Source organism: Sinocyclocheilus grahami, unplaced genomic scaffold, assembly GCF_001515645.1.
Source record: "Sinocyclocheilus grahami isolate Dianchi unplaced genomic scaffold, SAMN03320097.WGS_v1.1 scaffold639.1, whole genome shotgun sequence".
Lineage (NCBI taxonomy): Eukaryota > Metazoa > Chordata > Actinopteri > Cypriniformes > Cyprinidae > Sinocyclocheilus > Sinocyclocheilus grahami.
The window spans coordinates 271,957-285,392 of NW_015505818.1; the positions used below are offsets into that span (position 1 = coordinate 271,957).

Sequence of the window (13,436 nt, forward strand, 5' to 3'; positions counted from 1 at the left end):
ATTATTGTTGCCGCCGCCGCCATGTCGTGAAGACACTGTGTTTCATTGTGAAAGTGAAACTACTTTGTTTGGCCTTCCAACAGAGGACACAACTAGAAATCAGTGGTTAAGTTGTATTTACAACACTGTGTGTGGTTTTATGTTTACGCGGCGCGATGCAATGCGTAAGAAGACAGTATAAGTCATTATAATCCGTAATTATGTCCCCACTGGATGCAACAAAAGCCTCGTTTGTAATGGGTTTTACTGGTTTTGTCTTGTCGCTCCGGCCGGACAGGGCATCACAGTATGGTAAGGGCTTAACATTTCCATCACATGCTTGAGGTATTCGGCCAATCACAACGCACTGGATAGCTGGCCAATCACAGCACACCTCGCTTTTCAGACCGATGAGCTTTGTAAAAATCGACGCGTTTCAGAAAGGCGGGGCATAGAGGAGCAACAATAATGTACAGTATGTAGAAAATAATGTGTTTTTTTAACCTTAAACCGCATAAACACATTTCATTACACCAATAATGTTCTTTTTAGCAGCATCATATGACCCCTTTAAAGCATTCATACACACAAAACTAGTTTAACCGGTAGTTTACGCACATTCAACGTAACCCTAAGAAGCACAGGCAGTTTCTCTCCTCCTCACTTTCACTCTACACCCTAAAAACACTCTGCCCGTGTGAATTCCTCTCCGGGACGTCAAATGGTGTGAACGCAGCCCCACCCGGAAAAGCTTCCTGTCATCATCTGTCAGCACCAGAGATAAGAGCGATCATTGAGGCCATCCGGCCATCACACATCAGAAAAACCACGGACGGAGGAAGGAAGAGGGAAATGGAGAAGGATAAACAGTCGAACGTGTTGATGCCTTTCAGATTGTTCAAGAACGCACTGCGGTGCTTTAGATGTTTGTTTCATTTAGACTTAGCTGAATATTCATTCTCAGCATCAATAGGCTGTAACTCTGGTGTACGTTTAAAACAAATCACGGACACTTCACCTTACAGCTCCATGTCACAAGTACTGCTAATGAATGAGTAATTATTCAGTGGAGCTGCTTGTGATTACATAATATTGTTATTATTATTGCTTTAGTGATTAAAGACCTCATAAAATGGTCTGACAAATGCCGTTTTCTTTCTTGTGTTGATGTTAGGGCGTCGGGATGGGCTGATCTCGGTCATAAACCATGATTTACTACTTGCTATTAGTCGGTGGCAGGTGGTGTTGGGGCAGGGACGTTCTCATTCTAGAGTGCATTTGTACATTTTTATTTCCAAAATTTGACCATAAACAGGTTTCCCAGCTGAGAAAGAATTGTAATATTTAAATGCATAAACATAAGGTTTATTTTGTCAACTTTTAGGAGTACACTAGCATATAGATGACATGAAAGCTAATCAATGTGCACTCATGTCAGATTTTAATTTCATAGTGTTTAATCGTAGGTATATAGTGCTGTATTATTTTTTAATACTATGAATATTTTTACTATTAAACTAGTTTAGTAATATTTATAATATTATTATTAATACATTTTTATTCAGCAAGGATGCATTAAATTGATTGAAAAATTCTATTTTCACATTTCTTGAGCAGCCAATCAGCATATTAGAATGATTTCTGAAGGATCACGTGACACTGAAGACTGGAGTAATGATGCTGAAAATTCAGCTTTGATCACAGAAATAAATTACATTTTACAATATATTGAAAAATAAAACAGTTCTTTTAAACCAGGGCTGTCCAAACTCTGTCCTGGAGGGCCGGTGTCCTGCAGAGTTAAGCTCCAACCCTCATTAAACACACCTGAAGCAGCTAATCAAGCTCTTACTAGGCATACTAGAAACTTCCAGTCAGGTGTGTTGAGGCAAGTTGCAGCTAAACTCTGCAGGACACCGGCCCTCCAGGACCGAGTTTGGACAGCCCTGGTTTAAACCGTAATATTTCACAATATTTTTTACTGTGCAAATAAATGCAGCCTTGGTGATCACAAAAGACTTCTTTCAAAAACAAAAACAAAAAAAATCTTGCCAACCCCAAACTTTTAGATGGTAATGTATGTGCAACAAACTATTTAATATAAAAAGTTGTATATGAAGGAGAAAATCATACATTCTTTCATTATTACATTCTTCTAAAGACATGGCCAGCCAATCACAAGCCTCCGTCAGGCAGTCCAGACAGGAAAGGGGTTGTCATGGTGATAGAATGTTGTAGAATTCTCCTTGTTTTTTTTCCCCACTTTGCGAGTGAGAGAGAGAAAGTGAGGTGAAGTGCAGCTGACAGCCTCAATGAAGTGTGTGTGTGTGTGTGTGTGTGTGTGTGTTTTAGGGTGAAATGTAAATATTAAAGCTGTCATATACAGGCTGTGTCATTCAAACCCTGGGAACTTCTCCACGTTTCCATTACTTAAAGAGGCATCATGTAATTTGCAACATTTAACCGTAATATTTCACAATATTTTTTACTGTGCAAATAAATGCAGCCTTGGTGATCACAAAAGACTTCTTTCAAAAACAAAAACAAAAAAAATCTTGCCAACCCCAAACTTTTAGATGGTAATGTATGTGCAACAAACTATTTAATATAAAAAGTTGTATATGAAGGAGAAAATCATACATTCTTTCATTATTACATTCTTCTAAAGACATGGCCAGCCAATCACAAGCCTCCGTCAGGCAGTCCAGACAGGAAAGGGGTTGTCATGGTGATAGAATGTTGTAGAATTCTCCTTGTTTTTTTTCCCCACTTTGCGAGTGAGAGAGAGAAAGTGAGGTGAAGTGCAGCTGACAGCCTCAATGAAGTGTGTGTGTGTGTGTGTGTGTGTGTGTGTTTTAGGGTGAAATGTAAATATTAAAGCTGTCATATACAGGCTGTGCCATTCAAACCCTGGGAACTTCTCCACGTTTCCATTACTTAAAGAGGCATCATGTAATTTGCAACATTTAACAAGAAATGAGTAATACATCTCATGCTGTCTTGTATTTTTCAGTCTGAAGTTGGAATGTGATAAACTGGCGAGTGAGAAATCTGAAATGCAGCGTCATTACATAATGGTGAGTAAAGCATGCATGTTTCATCAGACCTAGTTATATACGCAGATCATATGGAAGCTGTTCCCACCACAGTATAAAAAATAATAATTGCAACTTTTTATTGCACAATTCTGGCTTAGAGGGATATAAACTCTGTTTATATAGAAATAGAATTGTGCTATTTCTTTTTATAGTTTCTTATTAGTTCTTATATGTGCATTTCTTACATTTTTGTTTTGTTTTGGCTTTAGTTCTTATATAAATATGTTGTGTATGTGTGATTGAATGTTTTTGATTTTGTCTGTAAGCCTGTGGGCATCCGCAGTAATTCATACACAAGCGTCTCATTGATCAGTTGTATGATGGGTTGTGAGTGTGCACAAGCGTATTGACGTCTTGCTGACGGATCGATGTGAATGTGTGTCTGAGCGGGACGGCAGAGATCTGAGTGATCTGCTGCTTTAGCCCAGAGCAAAGCTCCTAACCATGAGCCTAAATCACAGTCGGGTCGCTCTGAAGTTTCATGAAAACTGATGTTAAATTGATGTCTTCTCCTTCACCTCTTTTGCTTGAAGAGAAATTTTCTATGGGTTTTTTGAATATATAAAGATTTTGACTGCCAATTCTCTGCTGTTATTGCTGCCTTCTCTCTACACTTGTTTTTATTTCCTCTTTGTGACACATATTGGGTGGATTCAGGTGAATTTTTTGACATTTTGAGATGTCCCAGTTTGTCCCAAATGCCCCAAAAATGTGAATGATTAAATGTGCAGCTATCATATGTTATATGTGGATAAAAAATTTAAATATACGGTAAAAATAGTGAAATATTATTGCAGTTTCAAATAACCATTTTCTATTTTAATATATATTTTGAAGTGTAATTTTTTGTCCTGAGATTTTTGATCGATCTTGCGCTTCTCTCTCCTGTTTCTCTGACTGCAGTATTATGAGATGTCATACGGACTCAACATTGAAATGCACAAACAGGTGAGAAGCTGAATATTGTGTCAGAATCTACACACTTTGCCTATTTTCTGCATCAAATGTGGGGGCAAGTTAATGCATTATTCTATTTGTCAAAATATTTAATAAATAAATATGGCAGGAGGATATGTAGATCTTTAGATTGTATAGGTGTGTAAAATCTGCAGTTTCCTTTAAACCACAGGTCTATTTATATGGTTTGTACATATGCAGCGTCCTAGATTCAGTAGCGTCTTTCATCAAACACGGTTGGTCAGCATACATTATCATGACTGACTGTGTTGTTCATGTGTTTTTGTGCAACATCAGCAGCCTGTAAGCGCATCCCCAGCTACCCTATTAATGGATGTAAACCCATGAGATGTGCTTGTGTTCTGTCCGCAGGCGGAGATTGTGAAGAGATTGAATGGAATCTGTGCTCAGGTGTTGCCTTACCTGTCTCAAGAGGTCAGACTGTGTGATTTATTTATGACACATTCTCTATAATGACCCTCAGCCTCATCGGTGACATAAATGTGCCGCTGCTTTGTGTCATGGGTTGCTTTTATGGACAGAATAGGCTTTTGTTGGGTTTTGTTCATTGTTCCTTTTACCTGAAGAGATTAAATGCATGCTGAGATAAATGTGTGTGTGTGTGTGTGTGTGTGGGTGTGTGGGTAGCACCAGCAGCAGGTCCTGGGAGCGATTGAGCGAGCCAAACAGGTCACCCCTCCTGAGATGAACTCGATTATTCGGGTAGGAACTTCACAATGGTCAACTTCATGTGTTACTGTGTAGGGCCTAAAATATATATTTAAATTTCCATGAATATTTTTTGACTCAAGCAAATCTTTCAGTCATAGATTCAAGTTTGCATGATTCATTCAAATGTTTCAAACAAACCACATTAAAGAACATTTATCCTGCAAAATAGTCTGTCATATCAGCATAATTAAATGTTATGTGGCTTTGTCATTAAACTTCAAAAAGACTGCACGTGCAAGTCAAGTCGCATGAAAGTTATATGTGATCTCTCTTTAACCTCCATGGATGTTTGTTTGTTTGTGTGTGTGTGTGTAAACGCAGCAGCAGCTTCAGGTTCACCAGCTCTCTCAGCTTCAGGGTTTGGCGTTACCCATGACCCCTCTGCCCCTGGGCCTGACTCCGTCCACCCTGCCCACCGTCACCTCCAACTCTGGCCTCCTGTCGCTGTCCAGCATCCTCGCATCACATGCGCACCTGGCCAAGGAGGACAAGAGCTCCCGCGACGGGGCCGATGGCCACCGCGAGGAGGACGCGGACAAATCCGACTAGCCTTCATAGAGATAGTTTGATTCTGTCATGAGGTCTGTAAAGAGAGACCGAGTGCAGAAAGAGAGAAGAGATTGCTGAATCTACTCCTTCTGTCTCACAGGATTGGGTCTGATTCAGTCTCTCTCTCTCTCTGTTAATACTGCAAATCTTTATTCCGTAATTCTGTTTGATTCATTTTCTTTTGATTAGTGATGTTTGCTAAGGCTCTATTACTATTGCTCATACTTGGGGTTAGTGATTTGAACAAACCCCTAACCCTAAGTATTAAACTTCAGCATGTAACATACCTCAAATTGTGTGTCTTGAGGAGAGCTGTATTATTACTGTAAGTGACTTTTGATTTTTCCTGGCAGTCAATAAATGGATGAAAAAATCCCATAGATATTGACAGAGAGACCCAAACCGTATCCAGAGACCTGAATATAATAGAGACTTCATGATGCGTCATCCACTTATGAGTCACCCAATGCTCTAGCAACAACCTAGTAACATGTAGTTGTCCTGGCAACCACCCCAAACACATGCGCAAACAACCACTCGGGTGCGTTTCCCAAAAGCATCGTTCGCTAACTATGGTAGTTAGTTCCATTGAAATCTATTGGTAACGACGGAACTTGCGACCATATTTGCTTTTGGGAAACGCACCCCAGAACAGCTTAGCAACTGGATAGCAACAGCCTAGCAACGAATCAAAATGGCCTAGAGTTTGCATAGTAATGCACAAACAACCATTCACAACACCATGGCGACCACCCAGTAACACCCTAGCAACTGCATAACTGCCCTGGCAACCATTCTAAACACACATGCACAAACAACCACTTAAAACAATTTGGCAATAGCACATCAACGCCCTAGCAACCAATCAAATGCCAATCAACCAATCAAATAGTATTTGCATAGTGCATTAACAACTCTTCAGTCCCTAGCAACCACATAGCAACACCCTAGCAACTGCATAACTGCCCTGGCAACTACCCCAAACACATATGTGCAAACAACAGTCAGTTGCACAGCAACAGACTAGCAACCACCCAGAACACTCTAGTAGTGGGATAGCATCTTGAAATCACATAGCGATGCCTTGGCAACCACCCAGATTGGCCTAGCAAGCACCTGATAACACCCTAGCAACTGTAGCAACAGTAGCATTAATAATTGGCCTGGCAATAACGTCAACCACTCAGTTTAGAACAGTTTAGAAGCCGCATAGCAACAGCCTAGCATTTGCATAGCAATGCACTAACAAACATTCAGAGTTTTGTAACAACCACAAAGCGAAATCCTGACAACCACCCAGAACACTCAAGTAGTGACATAGCAACATGCTAAAAACATTCAGAGCACCCTAGCAACTGCCCCAAACGCATATGCGGCAAAGCGACATGCTCAAAACATTCTGAACATCAGCCACCAAGAACACGCATACACCTTGGCAACTATCCAGAATGGCCTAGCAAGCACCTGGTAACACCCTAGCAACTGCATATCCACCCTGGTAACCACCTCAAACACAGCAGTGCGCGAAACAACCATTTAGAACAACTTAGAAATCGCAACGGCAGCAACCAAAACAAACACCCTAGCGTTTGCCTAGCAATGCACCATTCAAAACACTTTAGCAACCACAGAACAACACCCTGGCAACCACCCAGAACATTCTAGTAGTGACATGGCAACCTGCTAAAACAATAGAACACCCTAGCAACCATAGCAATGCCTTGGCAACCACCTGGAACAGCCGAGCACTTGATTGTGATGTTGCTTGTGTGTGTTTGAGTTGGCCAGTCGATGTTGTGTTTATGTCAGATAAGCCTGCAGTCGATTCCTCTCTTAGCTACTATTCAATATATTTCATCATATTCTATTCTAGGCATATCTAGTTAAGGGTTTTAACACTGTAGTGACCCTTTCACAGAATTCTTTCTAGTGTTTTACATAAAAAGGTGACACTCAATCTATATTGCCCTCAGAAAGGTTGAAGTGACACACAGCCCAAGCATCTGTGTAGGAAAGTGACAGACACCAAGAGATATTCCCAATTCAGACCCACATCCTCCTATCATTTCTGTGTAAAAGGCAGGTTGTTTCTCTCATTCTGGTTTGCAGTGAATGTGGTTTCATGTGAGACCAGCAGGTGGCAGCCAATGAGTGTGTGCAGAAGTATTAGGGTATTTGAAATGGCATACTATCATACTATTCCTACTACAGCAGTGGTTTTCACTAGATTTCAGTCTTAACCTTTGGTGTGTTTTTAGCATTTCAGTTGATACTAAAGTTCAGTTATTATTAGTGACTCAAAAGATGACTTGCTCAAGATGACTAAAAAGCATTTATAAATATTAAAATAATGAAACTGTACACTAAAATGCAAAACCTGAAATGTATTTCTAATGTAATAATAAATAATCAAATAAAAAATACAGTAATTAAATATTTGTTTAATTGAAGTTGACATTTCTAAAATCACACTTTACAATAAGGTCTCCTTTGTTAACATTAGGTAATGCATTAAGTACCATGAACTAACAACGGATTTTTAACACACTTATTAACCTTTGATAATGTTAGCGAATAAAAATGTTCAAGTTAACAGATAGAACTTTTGATTTGAATGATGTATACAAATAATAAGAGTTGTTCATGTTAACTAATATAGTTAACTAATGTTAACAAATGATCAGTGCTCACAATTGTTCTTAATATAAAAGTAGCTGTCATAATTTACTAAAGCAGTTTTATTTTACATGGACGCTACTTGCTGAATTAAACCCAAAGCAGCACACAGTATATACTGCTCAGTATTTAGTATGCTAGTATTCCAGGCTGTTTTAAAGACAAGACTACCTAAGGTTGTACATATGCACTGGTGCATTGTGGGTATTTTATGAGTGTGCATTCCTGGACATTTATTTCTTGTATGTGTCTAGGAAGTATTAGCATTTGTCCCATGATTTCTTAGTATTTTTTTGTTTTTCAGTACAGCAGTGCTGATGTATGCTAAGAAACGCTCACCGCTGAGCCCTTGGGTTCTTATTTTAATCTCTAATAAATTACGTTTTCTGGTTTTTACTCTCTAGATATTTTTTTCCAGTTGATTTTGCTTGATTTCAAAAACTGTCGGCCAATTTATATACATCATGTATAAATATATCAATATACATTTAATTTTGTAAACAATTTTGTATGTATACAGCTATGTTTATGGTGTATGTGGCCCAGAGGACATTTAGCGCAGGCTATACAGAAATCTATGATCAGTTAATTGTCAAATCAAACATTTCCGCTCTGCTTTGTTTAGATGAGCGTAGCACTGGCTGGTCTCGACTGGTTCTAGTTGCTGAAGGATACATGATTTGTTCAGTGGTTCTGACTTGGTCTCAGTCTCATAAACATCAGCTGAAAAAGACAAGTTTGTTACGTAACGATTCCTGAAGCCTCCCTCTTCTGACAGTTCTGATATTTGCCACATTTTGAAGCTTTGTAGTAGTTTTTTAAAATGTGCGTGTGTGTTGTATGTAACATGATGTTCTTGATGGAAATGTATGTTGTTTGTGCTATTCTAACTTCATTTAAAGATGATTGTGGGAAGAAAAAAGGTTAAAACATTTACTATGAGAGATTGAGCAGTAAGGAAGTATTTATGGTGCCTTACAAATAAAAGATTCATTGGACCTTTATCAGTGCTGCTGTTTGGCTTTCATTTCATTTAAAGAATAAATAATTCATCCTCTCCACTGTAGCGTTCTATTATCATTGTGTAAAAAATTTTTATAAAATAATAAAACTACACTACCATCTGGGGTCTGCAAATACATTTTTTAAAGAAATTAATTCAATTGATCAATCAATTGATCAAAAGTGACTATAAAGTCATTTATAATGTTACAAAAGATTTAGTTTTTCGAATAAATGCTGAAAAAAATTCACCGTTTTCACAAAAATATGAAGCAGCACAACTGTTTTCAACACTGATAATAATAATAATAATCGGAAATGTTTCTCGAGCAGCATATTAGAATGATTTCTGAAGGATCGTGTGACGCTGAAGACAATTCTGGAGTTCAGTGTTGATCTTATTAACATGTTTGCAAAATGCAACTTTCGGTCTGCAATAATTACTTTCACCCAGTGGAAAAGTATTAAAACCATTCATTCATTTTTCACCTCTGTAGATCTATACAAACTGTTTTATTAATAATAATAATAATAATGGTTGTATATTTGCATTTAGATGCAGTGTAGCGTAAAGTGTTCTGAGTTATGATCTGCTGAATGAAGGTAACAATTCACCTATCTTTCTTTCTCTATTGCAGACAATCCAAACTGTATATGCACACTCTCTCTGTCTCTCTGTCTCTCTCTCTCTCTCTCTCTCTCTCTCTCTGTCTCTCTCTCTCTCTCTCTGTGTGTCAGGAGCTTGTTTGTGTGTGTGCGTGTGCGTGTTTGTGTGTGCATGTGCGTGTTTGTGTGTGTGTGGGCACATCACTGATTTGTTGACTCCTCCCTCTTTCTTCACTGCTATATATTGCAATAGGTTCTATGACTGATTTAAATATTTTGAGCCATTTTTTGATGGCATAAAAGGCCCTTCTTGCTTTCTCTTTCAGTTCATTCACAGCCAAATTTAGCTTGCCAGTGGCATTTATCTTCAGCCCGAGGTATGTGTAGTTTGTGACATTTTCAATTTTGGTCACACCAAGGGTGAAGTTATGTCTCTCTCCCTGAACTCTGGGTCTTTTCTGGAATGTTAGTACTTTAGTTTTGTTAGGGTTAATCGTCAGGGCCCAGGTCTGACAGAACTTGTGCAGGATGTCTAGGCTCTGCTGTAGACCCTCTTCTGTTGGAGACAGCAGAACCAGATCATCTGCAAACAGCAAGAGCTTTATGTTGGCATTAAATTCTTTCAGGCGGTGTGTGTGTGTGTGTGTGTGCTGTCATGGTCTCTCACTTCATTCCTCAGCCTGTCGTCATCCTCCCATTGCTGTTTTATTTCCGCCACACTGCACCACTCCTCCTCTCCTCCTCCTCTTCAGGTCTGCAGCTCTCTCCTGTCTTCCACCTTATATTTTTCTTCCGTCTTTTTATCTGATGGAGGTACAATAAATGTTTTAATTTGTGTACATTATATATGTGTGTGTGTGTACACATATATATATATATATATTATATATATATATATATATATATTATACACACACAAACACACACAAAGAAAAACAAGTAGATAGAATAGAAAAATAGAATTTATATATATGTGTGTGTATATATATAAAATAAATCATATACATTTTCTGCACCACAAAAAGGTCACTTACTTTGTTGAAGGGAATTTAAAAAACACAGTGGAAAGTGATATTGAGCAACAAACAATTAAAACAATATTCCTAAGAAAATATCCAGTGTGAGTTTTTAGTTTAACTGTATAAAAATGACTTTTGTATTTAGTTGCATTTTAATTTTAATTGAAGATTAATTTGAATTTATTTTTAATGCAAATGTAATCAGTTGTATTTCTTTTAACCGGATGTGTTCACCTTGTTGTGATTTTGTGATAAAAGAAAACGTATCATCATGATTTGCATCTTTATCTTTGAGTTTTAATATTTCATTCGCTGCAGTCTGGGCTCGGCTCGTTGACAGCCGATTCGCGAATGAATCATTCTTTTGAACCGGTTCTTTCAGGTGATTCAGTCGAGCCTGTTTGCAGAGCGTATGTACTTTTTTTTTTTTTTTCTTTGTAATTCTAATTTTAAATGAATTTTAATTTCATTGTAATGCCTTTTAACATAATCTCCTCACTTCGTGATAAAAGAAAACTTATAGTTATGATTTACATAATTAAATCTGTGAGTTTAATATTCTAAGACATGTATGGTGTTGAAATCATAATGTATAGTATGAAATGATCCAGCTCATCACATCCGTTTTCTGTTTCTTAATATTATAAATTTTTCGGTTTGGACAGATTGTCAATGTGGATCATTACATCATAATATTATAAATATTCACATATATCAGTTCGCTTCCTGCACGCTGATTGACTTTCCGTCTTCATTATGCGGCGATTGAGACCGAAAAGGACTTCATTACCCATAATGCAATACTGTCGCGCATGCGCAGAAGTTCTGCTTCGCAATTGGTTCAGATCAAAGGAGATGTAACGTCCCAACGTGGGCACTCGGGTCACTCATTGGCCTTGACTTGAATCTTGTTAGCCAATCAGAGTCCAGTCGTGAAAAGAGACATTAAGGCTGCAATGTTTGTACATTATGTTCTGTTATGATACGAACGGCTTCCCGCTTTGTTCTCTTTCAAACAGGATTTCATTTTAAATAGCTGAGTTTAAAATACTAATATAACATGTACCAATATATTTTGGTTTCAACTGTTTTATCACTTGCATTTTTCCCGTTTTATCCTGTTTAATTCGTCTTCATAAGCAATGTAAGCGGTCGACCTTAAGAGCAGCTTTGGCTCTCCGCAGTTAATGTCAATCTCACTGAGAAGAGCTGCGTGCGTTTTATTTTCTGCTCTGATCCTTCACCCCTTTCTCTCTCCCTCTCAATCGCTCATATATTTATTTTAGACTTTCAGAAATCCAATACAGCTCTTGCTGGCTGCAGTTTGGCTCGTTGACAGCCGAGTCGAGAACGAATCATTGTTTTGAACCGGATCTTTTCAACGATTCAGTCGTGCCGAATCGCAGAGCGTGACATACTACAGAACGCTTGCTATATTTTCCCTCAAAACGTATTAAAACGGTGGAGAATTCACATTACGAACGACAGAGATGATCAGTTTGCAGTCAGATGCAGAAGAGACATTAACATTTTCAAGCCATAGGTTCCCTCAGGATTCGCCTATGGGTTTTCGCGGCGTTTTTTTTTTTTAATTTGCGTTAATTATAGTTTTGTTCTACAACAGACATAGTCATGCTTAAATCGTGAATTCAGTCGGTTAATTTCTTTCTCTGATCACAGCGGTGACGACAGCCTACCTCAAAACCCGTAGTAATAATATTATTATGATATTTTGGCTGTTTGACATGGTAGATTTTTAAGGAGACTCAAGTGAATCAGTGAATCGTTCGAGCGAACCGATTCGCTGATTATTCAGAGCGCGTGTGCGCGCAGGGTCAGCGCTGTTTATGTTCTTCTGATCTCCGTCGCGCGCTCAGCGTGCACGCGCCCCGCACGGGCTGAGTTTGTTACATTGTAGCGCGGCGTAACTGTGCGTCATAAAGAGGACGAGCGTTTGATCCGGGCGAATAGAACGTTTTTCAACTTTTCATCGGATACCTTGTCATTCTTTCCGGCTACTCGAGATCGTTTGGAGCGCGGAGGAGCGAAGCTCGAGATCCCCGTGGATGACCTCCAGAGCCATGTATCCGCACGGAAGACCGCAGGTATCGCAGCCTAATGAACTTTCCTTTCCAGAACGTCTCTAGCGGATCGCTGAGTTGCGCGCGGCGGCCCGTTTTAATGCGCATTATGTTTGGTGTTAGGGTCAGGGTTAAGGTCACGATGAAGAGTTAATTACAGCGTTATGGGTTCAGTGATTAATGCACGGGCTGAGAAAACACACAGGCCTGGAGTCCCATTACAGTCACCGTAAGATATATATAAATGAGCCCATTATTAAACAGCCTTCATCTTTTAGATTGAACATGATTCTGTTCTGCATCCAGAGTTTTATCTTACTTTTTTAGTGTTTTATTTATATATATATATATATATATATATATATATATATATATACACACACACACACACACATCACTCTATATCTCAAACGCATATATATTATTTGATTATTTGATACTGTATTTATCCACATCTATCATTCATTTCATTCAAGAAACCTCAAGTGGAACCAAAACTCATTCGGGGAAAACCTTCTGCTCAAGCTGGCACACATTTAAACACAATAATACAAAGCACACATTCATATATGTGCACGCACAAATGTTAATTAGAACGGGTGTAATTAATTAATTGTTATACAAATAAGTAAATATATATACCAGATAGCTGATAGCTCAATGGCATATATATATATATATATATATATATATATATATATATATATATATAAAAACATACACATAAAAATAATAAA

The 13,436-nt window shown here is 38.3% G+C and overlaps 2 protein-coding genes across 5 annotated transcripts in view; both read left to right on the forward strand.

Annotated features, from left to right (window-relative positions):
- LOC107558286 (amino-terminal enhancer of split-like) overlaps positions 1 to 5,919 on the forward strand; it is a 20,785-nt gene extending 14,866 nt beyond the window's left edge. For 2 of the 3 annotated variants that reach the window (XM_016241923.1, XM_016241924.1), the window contains 5 exons: positions 2,993 to 3,056; positions 3,981 to 4,025; positions 4,407 to 4,469; positions 4,683 to 4,757; positions 5,088 to 5,919. In XM_016241923.1, the coding sequence (XP_016097409.1) occupies positions 2,993 to 3,056; positions 3,981 to 4,025; positions 4,407 to 4,469; positions 4,683 to 4,757; positions 5,088 to 5,315 (475 nt within the window). In that variant the 3' untranslated portion in view covers positions 5,316 to 5,919. The remainder of the gene's footprint in view (positions 1 to 2,992; positions 3,057 to 3,980; positions 4,026 to 4,406; positions 4,470 to 4,682; positions 4,758 to 5,087) is intronic. The other variant, XM_016241925.1, reaches the window with a different exon arrangement.
- Positions 5,920 to 12,442: 6,523 nt separating this feature from the next.
- tle2c (TLE family member 2, transcriptional corepressor c) overlaps positions 12,443 to 13,436 on the forward strand; it is a 47,240-nt gene continuing 46,246 nt past the window's right edge. Inside the window, exon 1 of one of the 2 annotated variants that reach the window (XM_016241922.1) lies at positions 12,443 to 12,723. In XM_016241922.1, the coding sequence (XP_016097408.1) occupies positions 12,685 to 12,723 (39 nt within the window). In that variant the 5' untranslated portion in view covers positions 12,443 to 12,684. The remainder of the gene's footprint in view (positions 12,724 to 13,436) is intronic. The other variant, XM_016241919.1, reaches the window with a different exon arrangement.